The sequence below is a fragment of the Myodes glareolus genome, chromosome 22 (genome assembly GCF_982192425.1).
Source record: "Myodes glareolus chromosome 22, mMyoGla1.1, whole genome shotgun sequence".
NCBI lineage: Eukaryota > Metazoa > Chordata > Mammalia > Rodentia > Cricetidae > Myodes > Myodes glareolus.
In genome coordinates this window covers 6013262-6033845 of record NC_142047.1, presented here as the reverse complement: position 1 = coordinate 6033845, position 20584 = coordinate 6013262, and the positions used below count along the sequence as shown (strand labels likewise).

Here is a 20584-nt window from a genome sequence, read left to right as displayed (position 1 = left end):
TCTGATAAGACACAGTAGCATAGACTAATCCATACAGCAAAGACTAAGCAGAAACGTTTGTTTACTGGGTTTCAGGAAACTTGATTTTTATTGGCTACTGCTCTGTTCATTGACTCTGAAAGCTGCTAGGTCTGTGATGCCATATGCTCCGTCTAGGGACTCAAGTCCAAAAGCCACTACTGAATCCAACACTTGGGACGAAAGTCAATGTGAAAGAAGAGCCATGTCAGCGTGGACAGACAAACAGGACTGAACTCTGTCCTATGATGACCCTCAGTCACACTTCAGAGCAGTCCATCTTGGGGGCTGGCGAGATGAGTCAGCTGATAAAGTGCCTGCAGAGTAAGCCCAAGAATAAAAGCTTAGCTCCCCAAAGTCCACACAAAGTTGGGCACAGCGGGCTGGAGAGACGGCTCAGTGGCTGAAAGCACAGGCTGCTCTTGCAGAGGACTCTGGGTTCAATTCCTAGCACCCAGATGATGGCTCCATGCATCAGTAACTCTAGTCCCAGGGGATCCAATGCCCTTTTATGGCCTCAGCAGGCACTGCATACACATGTTGCACAGATATGCACACATGCAAAAATTGATATATGTGAAATATGCATGAAATCTGGAAAATAAGGTTTGGCATAGTAGCACATGCCTGTAACCCTGTCACTGAGAAGGTGGAGATAGCGGGACTAGCCAATCAGCCTTGCTGAATCGGTGAGATCTAGGCGCAGTGGGAGACCTTGTCCCAAAAAGTAAGGTACAGAGTGGCTGAGAAGGGTACCTGACATCAGTCTCTGGATTTCACATGTGTATGCACTCGTGTACATTCAACTGTATACATGTACACGCATATATACTATCTAGATACAGACACACACACCATCACATACCCAAATACACACAAAAACAGTTCATCCGGGCTGGTGATGTGGCTCGTTTGGTAGAGTGCTTGCCTAGCATGGGCTGGTGATGTGGCTCGTTTGGTAGGGTGTGTGCCTAGCATGGGCTGACGATGTGGCTTGTTTGGTAGAGTGCTTGCCTAGATTGGGTTGGATCACCAATACCGCATGGCATTGGTATAACGGTGCATGCCTATAATCTCAGCACTTGTGAGGTAGGAGCAGGAGGATTTTAGTTACACAGTTTGAGGTCAACTTGGTCTACATAAGGCCTTGAAAGAGAGATGGGGGAGATGAGGCACAACAGCCACACAGGGCATACTGATTAATACCGCTGCTCACGGTATCTCCTCTGGGACCTGCCCCGCCCAGCTGTGGACCTGCCCCGCCCAGCTGTGGACCTGACTGGCAGTCTCCAGACCTCAGTCTACCACGTTCAGATGGTGCTCTAGAGGACACAAACAGTCATGTGAGTGGAAGGGGATGGCGCTGCTCTCCTCAGGTGTGAGGCACTGCCGGCTTATCTTCCCATACACCAGTGGTTCTCCGCCCTCCTAAAGTGCCAACCCGTGAGCCCAGTTCCTCATGTGGTGGCGACCCCCAATCATACAATCATTTTTGTTGCTACTTCATAACTGTAATTTTGCTACTGTTATGGATCATAATGCAAATATTTGATAAGCAATCTATCTACTAAGAGACCCCTGTGAAAGGACTGTTTCACACACACACACACACACACACACACACACACACACCCGGCCCCCCGAGGGGTCGTGACCCACATGTTGAAAACCGCTGTTGTAAACGATGTGAGCAGATGTTTACCGTCACCTGTGTGAGTTTGGCCTGTCTAAGCTGTGGGCTTCAACTGCCTTCTAAAGTAAAGGGAATAAAGTCTTGCCTGATTAACCACCAGGTGAATGGCTACATTTCCTGTTATCACCATCGGCGAGTCATGGCGGAACACTGAAACTCCATCTTGGTCTCTTCTCCAAACAGCAGGACAGCGGAACCACCCAACCACAACACTGGAAACCTTTGTACCCACCCACCAGGCTGCCGAGTAACACCCTCCACCACCCAGCTTGCCCCATTGGCGCACTGCCACTTTCAACAGCTCCCCAAATGGGCAGAATACCAGAATATATTATCAACCATCACTTGTGATTGTATTAATCAGTCTTATGAATGCTGCAGAGACTCAGCTCTGAGAGATGGCCATTATGCTGGACCCTCTCTCTGTTTGCTTCTCAAAGTCAGACTTGGTGACAAGATGGCAGTTGTCCCCTTCTCCAGGGTGCAGCTGTTGGTAGGATGGAATTGACCCCTCAAGATGTTTGAGCTGAGCTCACCGACTTCACATTGTACATGAGGAAGGAAAACCATCCTCAGGCTGCAAGGAAAGGATTGCTATGCCTTCCTTTCCCCTCACACCTCACCAGAGGTCGAGACCAAAGAGTCTGGGTGCTGAGGGTTAACAGCATTGAAGAGGAAGAGAGTCTGTAGCCCTGAAACACCACGTGGGCAGCTAGCCCACAGAACAACATCTTGGCATTTGTATGAAGAAATGCGTTCTTTGGTTTAATAAAGAAGAAAAAAAACTGGAGTTGGGGATTTAATGTCATATTCTAGTGGGGAGACTAGCAAACAGTGCTGAGCAGCAAGTACCCCAGCCGTGGGTCTCCTCTGAGGTCATCATGCCTAGCATAACTCAGAGTATTAGCACTTTGTCAATGAGGCTGGGCTCTGGCTGCAGGAGGGGGAGACACCCCACAGTAACTGTCACTTTTACTTTCTTGTGAGAGGAACCTGACCTTCTTGAGCAAGTGGAAGCCATATGGGCCACAACCACGAACCCAGAGTAGAAAAGAAAAATGCGAGAAGATGGTGGAAGGGGGTATCTGCCATCACTCCTGGCAAAGCCCGACATGAAAGCCTGGATTCCAGCCACTGATGTGAAGACCTCTGTGGGAATCCTGATGCCCAGAGGGAATTTCCACCGCAACACTGAAGGGAAAGACTCCACAGCAGATGCCCAGGAAGGCCAGAAGGCTCCGTTTCACTTGCCCTGTGTCCCAGCCAAGGCAGCAGAGCTCCAAGTCAAGAGAGATCTCAGCCGGGTACTTCCCCGTGGGGAAGCAGAGGCAGTGAGTGAGCCTCCTCCCATCATGCCAGACACCACCAAGAGTCTTACTTCTTCCTGACTCCACTGGAATCCTAGGGTGCTCAGAGTCCTGGGTGCTGAGGGAGATCAGAGCCAAGGAGCAGAGGCAAGAACCCAAACCAGCCAGAGCCTGAGTGCAGCAAAGAATCCTGGATCCCGCCCCCTACTTCAGGAGTAGGCCCAGTCGGACTGCCCAGGGCTTGTCATCTGTGAGTCATCTCAAATGACTCACATGTACTTCAGGATTCCTCATGCTCACCATCCTCAGAGCCAGCATCTGTCTGCCCCAGAGACGCGAAATGCAACATGCACACACCAAAAACGTGCATGTACATATGGACTCACATACCTCACTTAAGAGTACAGGTACACCATACACAAATTCACAGATACACACAAACATATGCACATACACACCACACATGCACACACATCCAGTGCACACACACCCAACGCATACACACACTGTCTCTGTCTCCCTATCTCTGTGTCTCTGTCTGTCTGTCTCACACACATACAGCTATGAGAAATGGTTGATTAGGCTTGCCACAGCAATCATATCACGATATGAGCACTTACCAAAGGATCCTGTTGTCCACACAGCTTACATTTACCAGTCTACCTCAGCTACGTAGGGGTAAAAGGCCTGAAAGAACTGTGCTTCGGGGAACTGACCATGAACTGACCTTTGCCATCTGCAGCCTCTTGGGAACCAGCCTGGCCAGGTAGAGCACCGTAGGCAGAGCAGCTAGGCAATGGTGTCCTAAAGAAAGCCCGGGGGGAGAAACAAGTTACACGTGTGTAGGCTCAGCAATCATGCAGAGCCTCCAGATTTAATTTTCATTTGGTTTCTTAAGGTTCTGTTCCTTTTTTCTCTTCCCATACCCCACCCTCACCCCATATTCCCATTAAATCAACCCGAGTTGAAATTTTGCACAGTCTTTAGGGATTTGTTTGTGCTTTGATTTGTCATAAAAGGGTAACATTTTCATCTCTGCATGCAAAGCTCAAACATTAAGTTCATAATTACTTCAGCAGGATTTATGAGTGTTTCTCCAGGGAGTTGCTTTCAAAATAAGATAAGTGCTATGCATGGAATAAGAAAGATTACAGTAATTACATTGGTTTCCAAATAAAATTTAATGGCAGTGGGGTGATGTGGGGACTCACAGATGTTGTGTATCCTTTGAAACACATCTGTATCTCAGTTTCCCTGAACTCAGATATGACATTCCCTACCAGCAAGCTGTGGCTTATTGGAAGAGTCGAAGCATTCTGCCTGGAATGGGTGAATTGATTGCCAACCTACCCAATTTCATGGTAACTAACTGTAGGCCCTTTGATTAAGGAAGGAGGGTCTCTAAATCCTAGGCACCTGGAACTGTGAGGCAAGGAAGGGGTAGAGTAGAGCTGAAGTCAACCTAGGGGGTCCTGAAATGCTCCTTCTGTCTGTGTATTCAGACCACAGACTAGTCCCGCTCGTCCTGCAGACAGGGGCTGGAAATGCTCCTCCTGTCCGTGTATTCAGACCACAGACAAGCCCCACTCATCCCACAGACAGGGGCTGGAAATCTACCCCATGATAGCAACAGACTCATCACACGCTATTAAATCTTCAAGTGCAGATTCTGGGTAAAGCCCCCACTGATCAACTCTCAGTAGATTTGGGGTAGATAGTTCTGACAAAGACAGACAGGGAACCAGAGTCCTGATCTCTGTAGGAATCACTCTGTTGCTTTTCTTTTTATATTGCACTAATATATATATATATATATATATATATATATATATATATATATAGTATATATGTATATATAATATATAATATGTATCTATATACACACATACATACATACATATATACATATGCCAAATATTGTGCTTTTGTCTAGTTTTTAAAAGGTTATATGGGGGGGGAAGGTTGAAGATGGCTTAGCAGTTGAGAGCATTGGCCATTCTTCCAGGGAACTCAGGTTTGATTCCTAGTACCCACATGCTAGTTCAAAACCATCTATAAATCCTGTCCCAGGTGATTCAGTACCCTCTTCTGGACTCTGTATCCACTAGACACACAGGTAACACACAGTTATATGTACAGACAAACATCCATACACATACATGTCTTAAATTCTGTCACTGGAATTTTATGACATAGTTTTTATTCTGCAGATCTCTAATGAAAAGAACCAAACTGAGCAAGGGAAGATACTAAATATGCACAGACTGAGGAGGAAAGGGGCACCAGGAAGTGTAATAAAGTTAAGTTCTGAACTCAAGGAGAAAAGCAGATTAGAGAAAATCCTTATGTTTAATGGAATAAAAGGAGTGACCTCACAGATTAAAGAAAAGTCTGACACTGAATGAAATGAGGGAGTGACCTCAGGACAAGACCCCACCCAGCTAACCTTCCCACTTGTGAAAGGGAATTAAGGAAAAAACATAAGAAGTGAAGGAAACCATCAAAAACAGAAAGCTGGTGCAGATTAATTGACTGAAGGGGCAATGCTCCGGGCTCAGCGAGAAGAAGCACTTGGGGCCACGAGGTTCTGGCTTTAGATTCAAGGATTCAAGAAAGGGGTTGTGAAATCTTTCTCTGAAGCTAAGGAATGCAGCTGAGGCCAGGCATGTGTCAGGGGTGTCCCTGCATGGAGGCTTAGAGAGACCTTTGTGTGAAGCTGTGAAGGTGACGCTGGATTGATTTGGAGACCCCAAGTTATTGGAGATACAGGGGTTGTAGGACACCTACCCCAGAAAAGTGGAACTAGCCCAGGAGAAAGAAGTGTGTGGAGTCAACAACGCAGAAAGGAGCTGGAGATCTGAAGAGTGTTTGACATCAGACCTGGAGATAGAATTTGGAGCTTGCCCAGCTGGTTTTCAGCCTTGCTCTGATCCAGTATTTCCTTATTATGCTCTCTTTCTTCTCATTGGAATGGTAATGTGCAATTTGTGCCATTATATGTTGGAAGTATGTGATCTGCCTTTTGATTTTCGTTTTACAGGGGGTTACAGTTAAGAGATTGTCTTGAGTCTCAGAAGAGACTTTGGAATTTTTTTTTTTTTGTGGAGTCTCAGATACGAGCCTGCTCCACCTTGACTAAAGGTCAGAGTGTGAGCTTATTTTACCCTTTTGAAGTTGTTGGCAACAGGTGTGGCTACAACAAGAAACCCTGACTTAGGGTGTGGTTACTTGGTGTTTGGGACATTAAGATGGCTCACAAAGGTGGGTCTGTTCCACCCTGACCAAAAGCCAGAGAATTCACAACTATTCCTGCTCCTTCACTTTAAAATAGGTTCGACTTCGGGAATAAGTGCCAACAGGATACTTGGTCTATGGTATATTTGCTGCATATCCTACCCAAAACGTCAAAAATGCTTTACTTAGGAAATAATAGCTTGGCATCTCAAGAATTAAAGCAAGTACCTGTTCTGTTTGTCTTTTGTGTCATATTAAAGTGGCCCTTTGCCTTCCCCACCCCTTTTGTATTGGGATATAAATGTGTATGAAAATGAATGCAGGCAGATTCAGCTTTAGTATCCACTGAGTTGCCCTCTTGGTACTATCCTGTGTCTCTGTATTTCTTTCATATCTATGTTCCTCCTACCTAACATTTCTAATCCACACACATCTACCCTGGAACATATGAACCCGTCGAGGCTGGATCCTGACAGTTTTGTAGTATTTTTTGTTTTGTTTTTTGAGACAGGGTAATCCTGGTTGTCCTGGAACTACTCTTGTAGACCAGACTGGCCTCGAACTCACAGAAAACTGCCTGCCTCTGCTTTCTGAGTGCTGGGTTTAAAGCCATGTGCCACCACCACTGCTCAGCTGATGAACTTTGGACTTTTAAAGAGTGTTGAGACTGTGATAGACTGTGAGGGCTCCGGGGTTGGACTGAATGCATGTCTGCGTTATGATACAGCTACAAGCCTACGGGGACGGGGAGAAGAGTGTGGTGGTTTGAGTAGAAATGAAGCTGATGGGCTCAGAGATTTGAAAGCTTGGTCTCCAAGGAATGGCAGTATTAGGAGGTATGGCTGTTGGAGGAATGTCATTGGGGGCAGGCTTTGAGGTTTCAAATGCACAAGCCTGGTCCAGTAGCTCTCTCTTCTTCCTGCTGCCTGCCCATCTAAATGTAGAACTCTCACCTCCTCCAGCACCAGGTCTGCTTTAGCATCACCATTCTTCCCACCATGCTGATAATGGACTAAACCTCTGAAACTGTAAGCAAGTCCCAATTAAATGTTTTCCTTATAAGAGTTGCCATGGTCCTGGTGTCTCTTCATGACAACAGAACACTGGCTAAGACAGAGGGCGATCCAGGCATCCGATTTTGGCACTTGAGGAGACTGAGAGGCAGTTATGGAATCTATTCCATATTTGTCTCGTGTTCAGTTGTGGGTGATTTTTTTTTTGCCTATTCTGAACAATGCTACCGGGAATATGTTTATATATGTCTCAGTGTAAGAGTGGAAATGTATCTGAGATGCTGGTGGGTCCTTGAGAGTGGAACTCCTGGGTTCCTGAATATCATCAAGATGCAACCAAGCTGCTTCTTCAGGGACCCACAGCAATGGCTTCCCTACCGGCCTTTCGTGCGAGATTCCATGTGCCATATCTTTACCCACATTTAGGGGTGATGCTCTTAAGTTATAACAGTCATGTGTTTGTAGAGACAGAGAATTATAATTTTAATCTCCATATTGTGTATGAATAGCTGTCGGTCCTTTGTGGGGCTCTGAGTTGCAAAAGTCTTGCTTCTGCTAACTTGCCTTATATGTGCTAGATGGAATATTGGCTGGACAGACCTATTTAATTTTAAAGTGTGCAATCTACGTAACTTTTCCTTCAGAGTCAGTGTTCTTCGTGCCTGTTTAAGAATGTTTTCTAGGGCTAGTAGCTCAATAAATGTGGTTGCTGGTAAGTCTAACAACCCGAGTTAAGCTCTTGGAATCCATATAAACACGGAAAGAAAGAACCTGACTCCACAAAGATGTCTTCTGACCTCCACATACATGCCCCACCTCCTGTGCCTTCATGCACATACCCTCATAATAACAAAAATAAAGATCTCGTCCTAAAAAAGAAAAAGAAATCTTTGCAATCCCCCAGGCCATCAAGATAGCCTCCGTGTTGACACCGAATATTCCCTGTTACCAGGTCACTGGTAACACTGGTGCTCACTAGCTAGAGCTGGGAGCACAGCCTCTCTGTGGCAGCCCTCTATAAGCCACGCACCTATTAGAGGCCTAAGTTTGTTTCTGCTCTTGATTCTGTATTCCTTTGTTAAGGTTTACTTTTAGTTTATCGTATGCGTCTGCATGTTTGAACGTGGGTTTGTGTGCACGTGTGCTGTGCCTGTGGAGGACATGAGACAGGTGAGACTCCCTGGAAGCAGGGTTTCAGACTGGGTGTCAGGAACTGAACGCAGGTCCTCTGAAGAGTAGTACCAGCTCTTACCTGCTGAGCCACCTTTGCATCCTGTTCTCTTCCATCCCACTGCCCATTGCTCTGTCTTTATGCCACACTACTATCCTGGCTTATTTCCTGGGTTTTCCTGTGTCCTCCTGAGCTATAGTGACATTTGCTATTGGTAGAGTAAACTCTCAGGTCTGATTCTATACTGAGAATATCTTGGCTGGATCATGACACCTTTTGTTTTCATATGAAGCTTTAGGATTACCTTGTCAAGTTTTAAACCAAAGAGCTATTCAGAGAGCCTACACATTAGGGAGAAATGGCACTGCCTTGCAATATTCAGTTTCCCAGTTCATGAACATGGTTCATCTCTCCATAGACTTAGATGCTGGGTTTTTCTCTCTCGGTAATTTATAGTTTTCTGAACAGGAGTGGAAGGAGCAATGGGTGAGAGGCACAGAACTGGGCTGGGAGTGGAAGGAGTGATCAGTGGGAGGGTACAGAAGCAGACCAGGAGAGGAAGGAGTGATGGGGAGGGAATGCAGTGGGATTCCCTGCTTACTGTGGGCAGCACGGTTCCTGAGCACCAGCAGGCATTTGTTCCTCTCTGCTTACTGATTCTGAGTGCAGTGTGACCAGTCCCCTGGCTCCCCCACCACAAGTGTAAATCAGAGTAAACAAGGCCTCTCTCTCTGGAGTTGCCTCGGTCAGAGCAGCCAATCACACACTAGGAAGAGGAGCTGAGGCAGCCGTCTCCAGAGCACCCACAATTTCTCCAGTACCCCCATTCCTCACCAGAGAGCACACTTGTCAGAACTGACACCAAGGTCCAGAGCTGGTGGCAGCAGCCATGGGTTTGGCCCTGTGCAGTTTTGCACCCTTTATAATAATATCATATCTAGTATTTTCACTGTCCTACGACAGCCTTTTTGCTCCAACTCTATATTTCTTGCCCTTTTGACCAACCCTTGGGGTTCACTGATATATTCACTGCCCTCATAGGCTTTTCTTGTTTTTCCCAAATGTCGTTTAGTTAGCTATAAGAGTACATAGCCTTTCCAGGTTGTTTTCAGTTAGTAATATGTACAAATGTCTTTGTGTCCTCTCATAACTTGATAGTTCACTGCTTTTCACCACTGAATAATATTCTGTTGTATGTGTATGCCATGGTTAAACCACTGACCTGTGAAAAGACAGATAGTTCCCACCAAGTTTTGGTGGTTGTGAATAAAGCTACCATAAAGAATTTGTGTGGATATTTGTGTGGACATATGTTTTCAGTTCCTTTCGATTAATACCGAAGAGTAAAATTGCTCAATGATACAATAACACTATAGCTTGGTTTCCCAAGAAATTGCCAAATCATCTTTCAGGTGGCTATGCTGTTTTGTATTTTCATGAATAAAAGTTCCAGCTGCCCCACACTTCACCATTATTGCTGGATTTTGACCATTCTTTTTTTTTAAAAGGTTATTTATGTACATGTGTGCTTGTATGAGCACATGCAGGTGGGAGAGCTCATGTCTGTTTGCACACACTACGGCCAGAAGAGGGCGTCATGTTTCCTTCTCTGCCACTTTCCACTCACTCCTTTGAGGCAGGCTCTCTCCCTGAACCTAAGGTCTATGCTTTCTCAGCTAGGCTAGAAGTCAGCAAGCCTCCGAGATCCTCCTGCTCCACCTACCTCGGATGCATGCATGCATACATACATACAGTTACATGGGATTGGAACTCTGGTTCTCACGCTTGTACACCTATTAAATCAAGCATATCTTCAGCTTAGATTTTGGCCATTCAGCTGGCGTGTAGTGCAATTTCTTTGTCATTTTAATTATATCTCCTCGATAACATAGAAGTGAAACATGAATTCATGTTCTTATTTACCACGTGTGCATCTTCTTTGATGAGGTATCTGTTAGTCTTTGGCCCATTTTAAAATCAAACAGTTTTTTCTTGTTATTACACTTAAAGAATTCTTTCTAATTCTTGGATATATCAATCAGAAGGCCCACCAGAAAACATCTTTTTCAAGTATTTTCTCCCTGTTTGTGACTTGTTTTCTCATTTTCTTGGCATTGTGTTTTTCAGAGAATTTAAATTTTTTAATGAACAAGAACTAGCATGGTACTAGTGTGGTATCTAAAGAGTGCAGTAGTGGCGTGCATACTGTGGTAGTAACCAACAGCTCTCTACTTGGACTTAAAACACACTGAACAAGAGGGAACCCATGCCTGGTATTGGAAACCTAAAGCCACTGCTTTACTAAACCAGCACAGCCCCCAACAACAGTCTAAGTATTTGTCCTTATACCCACAGATAAGTGTGGTCTCCACCCCACAACAAGGAAATTTCTCTTTGCAAAAGACAGAGAGTGTTACAGAAAACTACAACCAGACAAAATGTAGAGCTGTCGAGTCCAGTCTCCCTGGGTGCATCTACAATACAACTCCTATGCCTAAGGCTCAAGAAGAGGGGTCAGAAAGATCGTTAAGAGCCAGAGAAACAGGGAGTTTGCTGTGAGATTGTGTCTCTTAGAAATGTCAGAGGTCACACCCATAAAGTCTCCCCAGCACGATGCCTGAACAGGAGCTGAACAAAGACAACAATATACACGTTCGTCTGACCAGGGGAGGGAGGTCAGGGCATGGGAAGAAGCCAGGATATCTCAACCCCACATAAAGAACACAGGCCACCAAGGAACGCTGAGAGTGGGAGAAATTGTCTTCCCCAAGAAGAATCCATGAGTTTGCTTCCAACACCCAACAGTCATCCCTGAAAGCACATATATGTACACACACATATACAAACTGAGCAGGTTGTATGTAGGGAGAGAGAGAGAGAGAGAGAGAGAGAGAGAGAGAGAGAGAGAAGCCACTAGTAAAAAAAGAGGTCATGAACTTGAAAGAGATCAAGGAGGGTATACGAGGGTTCAGAGGGTTCAGAAAGGGAAGGAGGAAATGATATAATTATATTATAATCTAAAAAATTAAAAATAAAAGGAATAATTTAAATTTTTTAATGAAGTCCAATTTTACAAACTATGATTTTGTGCCCTCCAAATCACAAGGCCATGTAATCCCCTGGAACTTTTATAGTTCTGCATTTTACACTTGGAACAGTATTCATTTTGAGTTAATTTTTGTCCGTGTCTAGGTTCCCCTGCTCCACACATAAGTGTCCATTTGTTTTAACTTGCTTCAAAAAGATATTTTTGCTTCTTTGCCAAATATTAACAAACTATATTTTATGTGCACCTTTTCTGGACTCTGTTCTGTCCCAAGCATCTGTCTGTCTGTTCTTTCACCAGCACCATGTACTATGGTTTTGTCTAACAAAACAGACGAGTATTGTTAGTCCTCCGATCTACTCCTCTACAGTCCGTGTTGGTTGGTCTTCCTGTTTCAGCTCTCCATTTAAACACTGGGCCTAGTTTTTTTGGTGCTTACAAAATTACTTGCAGGGACTTTAGTTGGGGTTGCATTGAACTCACACATCGTGATGACTGGTTTTGTCCATGTGGTATAATCTAGAATCATCTGGAATGGAGTTTTTTTGTTGTTTTTTCTTTTAGATTTATTTATTTATTATGTATACAGTGTTCTGTCTGTCTGTATGCTTCCTGGCCAGAAGAGGGCACCAGATCTCATTACAGCTGGCCGTGAGCCACTATGTGGTTGCTGGGAATTGAACTCAGGACCTCTGGAAGAGCAGTCAGTGCCCTTAACCTCTGAGCCATCTCTCCAGCCCTGGAATGGAGTTTTAATGAGGGGCTGTCTACATCAGCTTGGCCCATGGGCATGGCTTGGGGAGTTGTCTTTATTAAACTAGCTGTGCCCACGGTAGGAATCACACTCCCCAAGCGTGGGGATCCTGTACTGAACACCAGAAGGCCTTTATTTTCTCTCTGCTCTCAACTGTGGCTGTGACTAACTGCTTCAACCCCCTGCTGCCTTGACTTCCCATAGTTATAAACTGTACCATGGACTTGTGGGTCAAGGAAACCTTATCTCCTCCATGTCACTTTCGTCAGGGTATTTTATCAGAGGACCAGGAAACAAGCTAGGACACACACTGAGATGGGAAGACATTTTGATGCTATTTAGTCTTCTTAACCATGAACATGGAGTATCTGTAGCTATTTAGTTATACTACGGTTCCCTTATGTGGGTCTTATACATATTGCGAAATTTTTACTCACAAATCTCCTTTTTTTTAGGAACTGTTAACATAAGTGGTGTTAAGTTTTAAATTCAAATATCAGCTTCTGTTCAGGTGCAGAAAAGCAATGACAGCAGCAACTGCTGTATAAGGGCTATCTGTGTTAGCCTAGAACTGCAAAAGGACTATCTGTGTTAGCCTAGAACTGCAAAAGGGCTATCTGTGTTAGCCTAGAACTGCAAAAGGGCTATCTGTGTTAGCCTAGAACTGCAAAAGGGCTATCTGTGTTAGCCTAGAACTGCAAAAGGACTATCTGTGTTAGCCTAGAACTGCAAAAGGGCTATCTGTGTTGGCCTAGAACTGCAAAAGGGCTATCTGTGTTAGCCTAGAACTGCAAAAGAGCTATCTATATTAGCCTAGAACTGCAAAAGGGTTATCTGTATTAGCCTAGAACTGCATAAGGGCTATCTGTATTAGCCTAGAACTGCAAAAGGGCTATCTGTGTTAGCCTAGAACTGCAAAAGGGCTATCTGTGTTAGCCTAGAACTGCAAAAGGGCTATCTGTGTTAGCCTAGAACTGCAAAAGAGCTATCTATATTAGCCTAGAACTGCAAAAGGGTTATCTGTATTAGCCTAGAACTGCATAAGGGCTATCTGTATTAGCCTAGAACTGCAAAAGGGCTATCTGTGTTAGCCTAGAACTGCAAAAGGGCTATCTGTGTTAGCCTAGAACTGCAAAAGGGCTATCTGTATTAGCCTAGAACTGCAAAAGGGCTATCTGTGTTGGCCTAGAACTGCAAAAGGGCTATCTGTGTTAGCCTAGAACTGCGTAAGGGGTTGGTGCGGGAGAATTATCTGTATTCTGTCAATCATGTATTTTAATAAAACGCTGATTGGCCAGGCAGGAAGTATAGCCAGATCAACCAGACAGGAAGTAGAGGCGGGGCAATGAGAACAGGAGAAGGCTAGGAAGCCCACTCCTCCATTCCTGCCCAGACCACAGAGAAGAAGATGTAACCTGCCCCGCTGGAAAAGGTACTGAGCCACATGGGTAACACAGACAAGAATTATGGGTTACTGTTAGATGTAAGAATTAGTTAATAAGAAGACTGAGCTAATGCGCCAATCAGTTTATAACCTAATGTAGACTTTGTGTGATTTTCTTTGGGACTTGCCGGCTGTGGGGTACCGGGCGGGACAGAAACCCCAACAAGCTGGCCCCTTCATGTTACAAGGGGTGATGTGTATTAGCCTCTAACTGCTATTCTTCTTCATGGGAAATCTGTGCTTTCCCACTATGATTCAGCCATTTGTTTATTCCAGTATGGACTCATGGATGTTTATTTGGCACTTTGGATATAATGCAGTAATGTCTGTTTATTTTTCCTCAACCCCTTTCAGCTTTAGCCATCCGTAAGCTTCATTTGTCTCCACCATTGCTGCGCTACTTCCTGGCATTTTAACCTTTTCTGGTACCACGCGATCCACGCTCATTGTGTCTCCCACCTGGTTGAGTCTGAAAGCCAGTATTTCTCTAAGTAAGTCCGATTCCTTTGTTCTGGAGAAAACTTAACAGAAACCAAAATCAGGGCACTTGATATTCCTGCTCTTTCAAAACATTGCTTCAAGGCCATTTTGCATAGGTCTACGCTGATATGGGCTGTGCAGAGAATGAGGAAATATACAGCAACCTATTTATAGACACATACATGTAACTATTTTTACATGTCAGGGACCATTGCCCTAAGAATAATAGCAGGGATCATTGTCCTAAGAATGATAACAGATATATCAGGGACCATTGTCCTAAGGATGTTTGCAGAGAGCCCCACATCCCAACTATCTTGAGAACTGTTTGTTAACGGAACCACAAAAGAATGTTTCCGCTTACACAAAAGACATCAGGTGTGCTAACTGGTGACCTTTGCTACCCTGCCAAGTTCCTTCTTACCCCAACCCCCTCATTCAAGGGCTCTATAAGCTGCAACCATTACCCTAATAAACGGAGACCTTGACAATTGAATTCTGCTTGGTCTCCTTCTTTTCTCTCACCCATGATATTTGCAGATAGAACCCCTTCAGGACCTAGAATAACTGGACCTGCTGGACGAGTCATCTACATATCATTATCTGTAAGTATACTACACTAAGCAAAAATTTGATCATTATGACAGGGGTGATTTCTAGACCCTACTCCTTATCATTTACTTCCTGTTTCAATAAAAATCTTGGCTTCCACCACCTCTCACCCACTTACTGAAGTGTTCAATTCTAGTTATACATATATTAATTTCAGAATTATTCCTCAAACCCAGTGGGAAACAGTTTTGCCAGTCATAAAGTCATGCTTACACAGCTCCTTAATTTTTACAACCCCACCAGCTTCCAAAGTTACTGACATCAGCCTTAATCACATGCCCAGTGAGCTCATCTCTCACATCCATAATACATTCAGACTTTTCAATTTCTTTACTCTGTTTTTAGCTTTCTCAGACTCCTAAATGTTTTCTTAATTTGCATAAAGTTTACTCTTTATGCTATGAAGCACTATCCACTTTGACAAACATTTACTGTCATCACACACGACAAGGTCCCAGCCCGAAAGCAGCAGTGTGCCTCATCTGAGCTCCTGCCCATCCTCTGGAAACAGCGATCTGTGGCTTAGACATTTGCTTTTGGGAGTTGCATGTTCGCAATATACAATATGTAGCATCATACATCTTTACTTAGAAATATGAATCTAAGACTCATCCATAGCTTTTCTTTTTTAAAAAATATTTATTTGTTTACTATGTTTACAATATTCTGTCTGTGTGTGTGCCTGCAGGCCAGAAGAGGGCACCAGACCTCATTACAGATGGTTGTGAGCCACCATGTGGTTGCTGGGAATTGAACTCAGAATCTTTGGAAGAGCAGGCAATGCTCTTAACCTCTGAGCCATCTCTCCAGCCCTCATCCATAGCTTTCCACAGCCTGATACCGCATAGCTTTTTTTTTAAATCATTGGATAATATTCCATTATATTGTTGGAGCACAGTTTGTCTGTTTACCTACTGTTTCCTTCTAGTCTATGTCAATCATAAAGAAAAGTATCATAAAGTATCATAAAGATTCTGTGTTGGTTTTGTGTGTGAGTATACATGTAAGTTTTCATGCTCCTAAGCAAATGCCTAAGAATGTGGTTCAGGGGTGATATAATAAGACTGTGTTTCAGTTTGTAAGAGACTGCCACCCACTGTGCTTAAACAAGTCCTTCCGCACCCTAATGGCTCAGATGTCCCTGGTGGCTTTTCCCTCATCTGGTGATAAGCTCTTTGAGGGTGAGTTTTTATAATCAGTGTATCTAATTTAAGACCTCAAACATAGTAGGACCTAAATAAATATTTGGTAAGTGAATGAGTACATTTTCAAGGCTTTAGAGTATACACTCGAGGGACTGGGGATGTAGCTCAGCAGTGGGGCATCTGTCTAGTGGGGGCAAGGCCCTGCCTTAGCCCCACAGCTGCGAAACAATAGCGAATCACAGTGCGCTCTGTGCCTGTCTTAGCAGCTCCAAAATGCTAGGATTTCCTCATTTAATCTTGGCGAACAATGAGGATTAACCCTCGCCTTCATATTAGTGTAAGTTCCTTACCGTGCATCCCCTACCCACCTAGCACATGTGGATTTTGGGGGTACACTATGCATTTTATGAATTAAAGCACTTTTGAATAAAATGATGGAGTTCTCCTCCCCCCCCCAAGTTTCTCCTCATGCAGTATTCTAATGGCATCCTGTTATGACAAGACATTCTGACCAAAAACAGCTTCCAGGAGGAAGGGGCTTATTCCATTTTACACTTGCGTCTGGGTCACAGTCCATCTGTCATGCAGGGAAATTGGACCAGAACTCAAAACAGGGTAATCTTGGAGGAATGTCACCTGCTGGCTCACGGTGTGACTTGCTCACAGACTCATGCTTTCCTATGGGGCCCAGGACCACCTGCCCAGCAATGGTATTGTTCACAGTGAGCTGAGCCTTCTCACGTCAATTAATAATCAAGACAATTCCTCACACACATGCCCACAATTCGCCCTAAGTATTTCTTCAATTGAGACTTTCCCGCCAGATGTCAGTAAACTACGACAAGTTGACAATTAAGGCTAAGAACAAACGGAATGGTTCAGGATGTCACGGCAAACACAGGATAAATAACATGAACAAAAGGTACTGTGTTCCATGTGTGTACGATTTCCTGGCTTAATGCATTTAAATGGATATTCCCATTTTCATCCCAATACCCTTGCTGCACCACTGCCCAGTCCTGTGACCACGCTGGGCATCCACAGCTAAGGAATGTTTTTCTGTAAAGGTGTGTCGCTCTCATTGTTAATAAAAAGCTAATTGACCGATTGGTAGGTAGGAGTTTGGGGGCAGAGAGAATGCAGGGAGAAGGAGGGCAGAGTTGGGGAGTTGTGAGAGATGCAGAGAGAAGCAAGATGAATGTGTTACCTTGAAAGAAGGTAACACACTGGCTGAGGGTAGATAAGAAATATGGGCTTATTTAAAATGCAACAGTTAGCTAGTAACAAGCCCGAGTTATTGGCCGAGTCTTTATATTTAATAATTAGTCTCCGAGTGGTTATTTGGGAGCGGCTGCCGAGACGCAGAGAAACTCCGCCTACAGTCCACACCTGTAGAATTGTTACACAGAAGACCTTACAGCGCCATGAACGGTGTTCCCTACAGCGTCACAACATTTGTCATCAAACAGCTTTTGCTTGGAACTTTAGAAGATATTTCTCTTCTGCACTAAATTAGTAAAGAAAAAGATTTTAAAAAACAATATAGCGTATCATTAGTACTGTGCAATCAAGCTCAGTCTACCCCTCACTTTCACTGCTGCTTCTTAGCCTCTGAGGGGAGAGCAGTTGTGCAATGAATATATTAAAGTGTCTGAGATTCCCCAAGCACCCAGACAAACATCATCATCACCTGCCCGTTTGTGGTTTCCAATGTCCTGGGCTCCCTGGCTGGGATGAATCACACAATGAGAAAAAAATTTAAAGTTACGTGCATTTCACCACATGTCACATGTCTGCATTAAATATGTTAAACAAGTTTGCTGGATGGGTCTGTGTGGATCCATGTGTTTTCAGAGCAAACCTCAGTAATTGTATAAAGATCCCTACCAAGAGGCTCCACAACAGCCTCAGACTTAGCAAAGGAACCTCCAAAGCTGACTGGAAGGGAGAAATCTTGAGAGCTATTACAAAGAGCGTTGGGGAAAATGAGATAATTCACTTGATTTTCATGATTCAGAAAGATCTGGAAGGCAAGGTAATTAATACATTTATTTAAGATTTTATTTTGACCACCAAAAAATGTGCCCAACTATGTTTATAGCAGCATTGTTTGTCACAGCCAGAATCTGGAAACAACCTAAATGCCCCTCGATCAAAGAATGGATAAGGAAAATGTGGTACATTTACACAATGAAGTACTACACAACAGAAAAAAATAATGACAGTTTGAATTTTACAGGAAAATGGATGGAGCTAGAAAACACTATTTTGAGTGAGGTAACCCAGACATAGAAAGACAATTATCATATTACTACTCACTCATAAGTGGTTTTTCAACATAAAGCAAAGAAAACCAGCCTACAAATCACAATCCCAGAGAACTTAGACAACAATGCAGACACTAAGAGAGACATACATGGATCTAATCCACATGGGAAGTAGAAAAAGACAAGATCTCCTGAGTAAATTGGGAGCATGGGGACCTTGGAGAAGGATTGAAGGGGGGGGAGGCAGGGAGGGGAACAGAGAAAAATATAGACCTTAATAAAATCAATAAAATATTATTTTCACACACACACACACAGAGAGAGAGAGAGAGAGAGAGAGAGAGAGAGAGAGAGAGATGCCCACATGCCAGTGAGTGGCTTCAAAGGCCAAAAGGTGTCATATCTTCTAAAGCTGGACACTTCAGAGCTACCCAACATGCCCTCTGAGAACTGAACTCTGGTTCTCTGCAGGAGCAAGCCAGGGCCTCTAACAGCTAACCCATCTCTTCAGCCCTATAACTACTGTATTAGAGCCATCCATGGGTTATTCCTACTTCAGGAACTGGAGCCAAATAATCCAAGGCATTTTCAAAGAAGTTTCCAGAATTTGAAGATTTACTAAATAACACCCAAAGAGACAGATTTCATAATTAGCCCTAGAGCTTTCCAGAGTCCTGGTTTACGCTTTCCGTTCATGCGCACTGGTGGCCTTCAGACGTGGGGGCTCCAGATGTCTTTGCCCAGGTATACACCCTTTACCTGGAATGGTGATGTGTTTTTCAATTCCCCGCTCTGGGGAAGCTTGCTCTCCCAAGCTCTTCCTATACCCAGCCCTCTTCAGGACCTGCTGATGAAACCTGCGTCCCCTGAGCTGAGTGTTTATAGCTGTAGTTGTGGAATTGAACTGGTATTCATTTTTGACTATGGGCCTACCACAGAGCCTGGCTTCCCAATAAACCCTCGGAAATGTCTTGGCAGGCAACCCTAAGCCCTGGTGTGCAGCGTTGGTGGGTTTGCTCTCTTTCCACAAAGGGAACGACTACAGGAAACTAAATACATTCTCAGGCGCTTATGTTTTAGGCCCAAGGATGTGGCTTGGTTGGTAGGTGCTTGCTTAGCACCAAGGAAGCCCTGGGTTTGATGCCCAGTACCACAGGCATAAGCTGGGTGTGGTGGTTCATGCCTGTGTTTCCTAAACTAAAGAAGGGGGGGGGGTCCTGTTTACAGTTGCCCTGTGCTACAGAGTGAGTTCGAGGCCAGTCTGTGACCCAGGAGACCCTGTCGAAAAGTGGGGGGAGGGATGGGGAGGAAGATGACTCTGAGGAAAACAAAGCCCAAAGACCAGAGTTTGATTCCAGGAGCTCACCAGATAGAAGGAGAGAACTGATCCTGTCGGCTGTCCCCAGACCTTCCCGGGTGACCACACACATAAGCAGACAATAAATAAATATAATATTGGACAAGTCCATAAAATAAAAATACCTGCTTAGTCAAACCATCATATTCATATCTCCAGTAATAAGGTGTTATATACCATTTCAGGTTGGAGCCATACTGGCAAGTGACATGTATTTGGGAAGCTGGCTGGTTAGCGTCTTTGAAGTCTCCTCAGCTCTCCTATATCCCTTTCTAATGGCACCTGCCTCCTAGTAGCGACACATCCTGGCACACATTACAAAGGAATCTTACGGTTTGCATTGAAACTGCGGCTGGCCTCCTCTTCGGACCAGTCGGCGGCAAGCGGCTTCATCCAGTTGCTTTCCGCGGTAGCTGCCAGCGTAGGTTGTCACCGAAGAAGCGGACCACTGCGTCTCATCCTGCCACAGTTCCCTGGCCTTGCGTCTGATCAGTTCGAACTCTTTAGAAGTGAGAGGGCTAAAGGGAAGCAGAATTTCTGGAGCCAAGTAGAAGAAGTGGGACATGGCTATGGGTGGGCTGCTGTGACTTTCAGCTTTTCAAGTCCTGGGCGTAGTGAAGCACCATTTCCTTCCCGCAGCAGGACGCCATTGACTGGGCTGACCCAGCTTCGGAACCTGACAGCTCACAGACAGAAGCTTAGAGGTCTTAGGTACGGTTACCAGGCAACAGGTCACAAGATTCCACAAATACTACCTCCATTCCAAATACGCGGATTTTCATTAATTGTAAGTTATAAAACTTCTAGCCATTAATCTAAGAAAAATACTGCTTCATAATTTCGGCAAGAAAGCACTAGGCAAGATTGTTTGCCTATTGATACTGTCATAAATAATGTGGTAAATCTTCAGGATGGTGGTTTAGGAGACGGGAGCTGGAGCCGAGAGAATGGGCCCCCGAGGACCTAGCCCCACAGAGTACGGACAACAACGTAGATGTTTCTGATGTCAGCAACAACAGGTCCTCAGCGGGTTCAGAGTGTCA

General features: G+C 44.5%; 1 protein-coding gene across 2 annotated transcripts in view; it reads right to left on the bottom strand.

The window, feature by feature from the left end:
- Positions 1–20286, bottom strand: part of C22H4orf51 (chromosome 22 C4orf51 homolog) — a 37141-nt gene extending 16855 nt beyond the window's left edge. Inside the window, exons 1-2 of one of the 2 annotated variants that reach the window (XM_048450260.3) lie at positions 19874–20286; positions 3746–3822 (exon numbers count right to left, since the gene is read on the bottom strand). In XM_048450260.3, the coding sequence (XP_048306217.1) occupies positions 3746–3822; positions 19874–20106 (310 nt within the window). In that variant the 5' untranslated portion in view covers positions 20107–20286. The remainder of the gene's footprint in view (positions 1–3745; positions 3823–19873) is intronic. The other variant, XM_048450259.3, reaches the window with a different exon arrangement.
- Between the last annotated feature and the right edge of the window lie 298 nt (positions 20287–20584).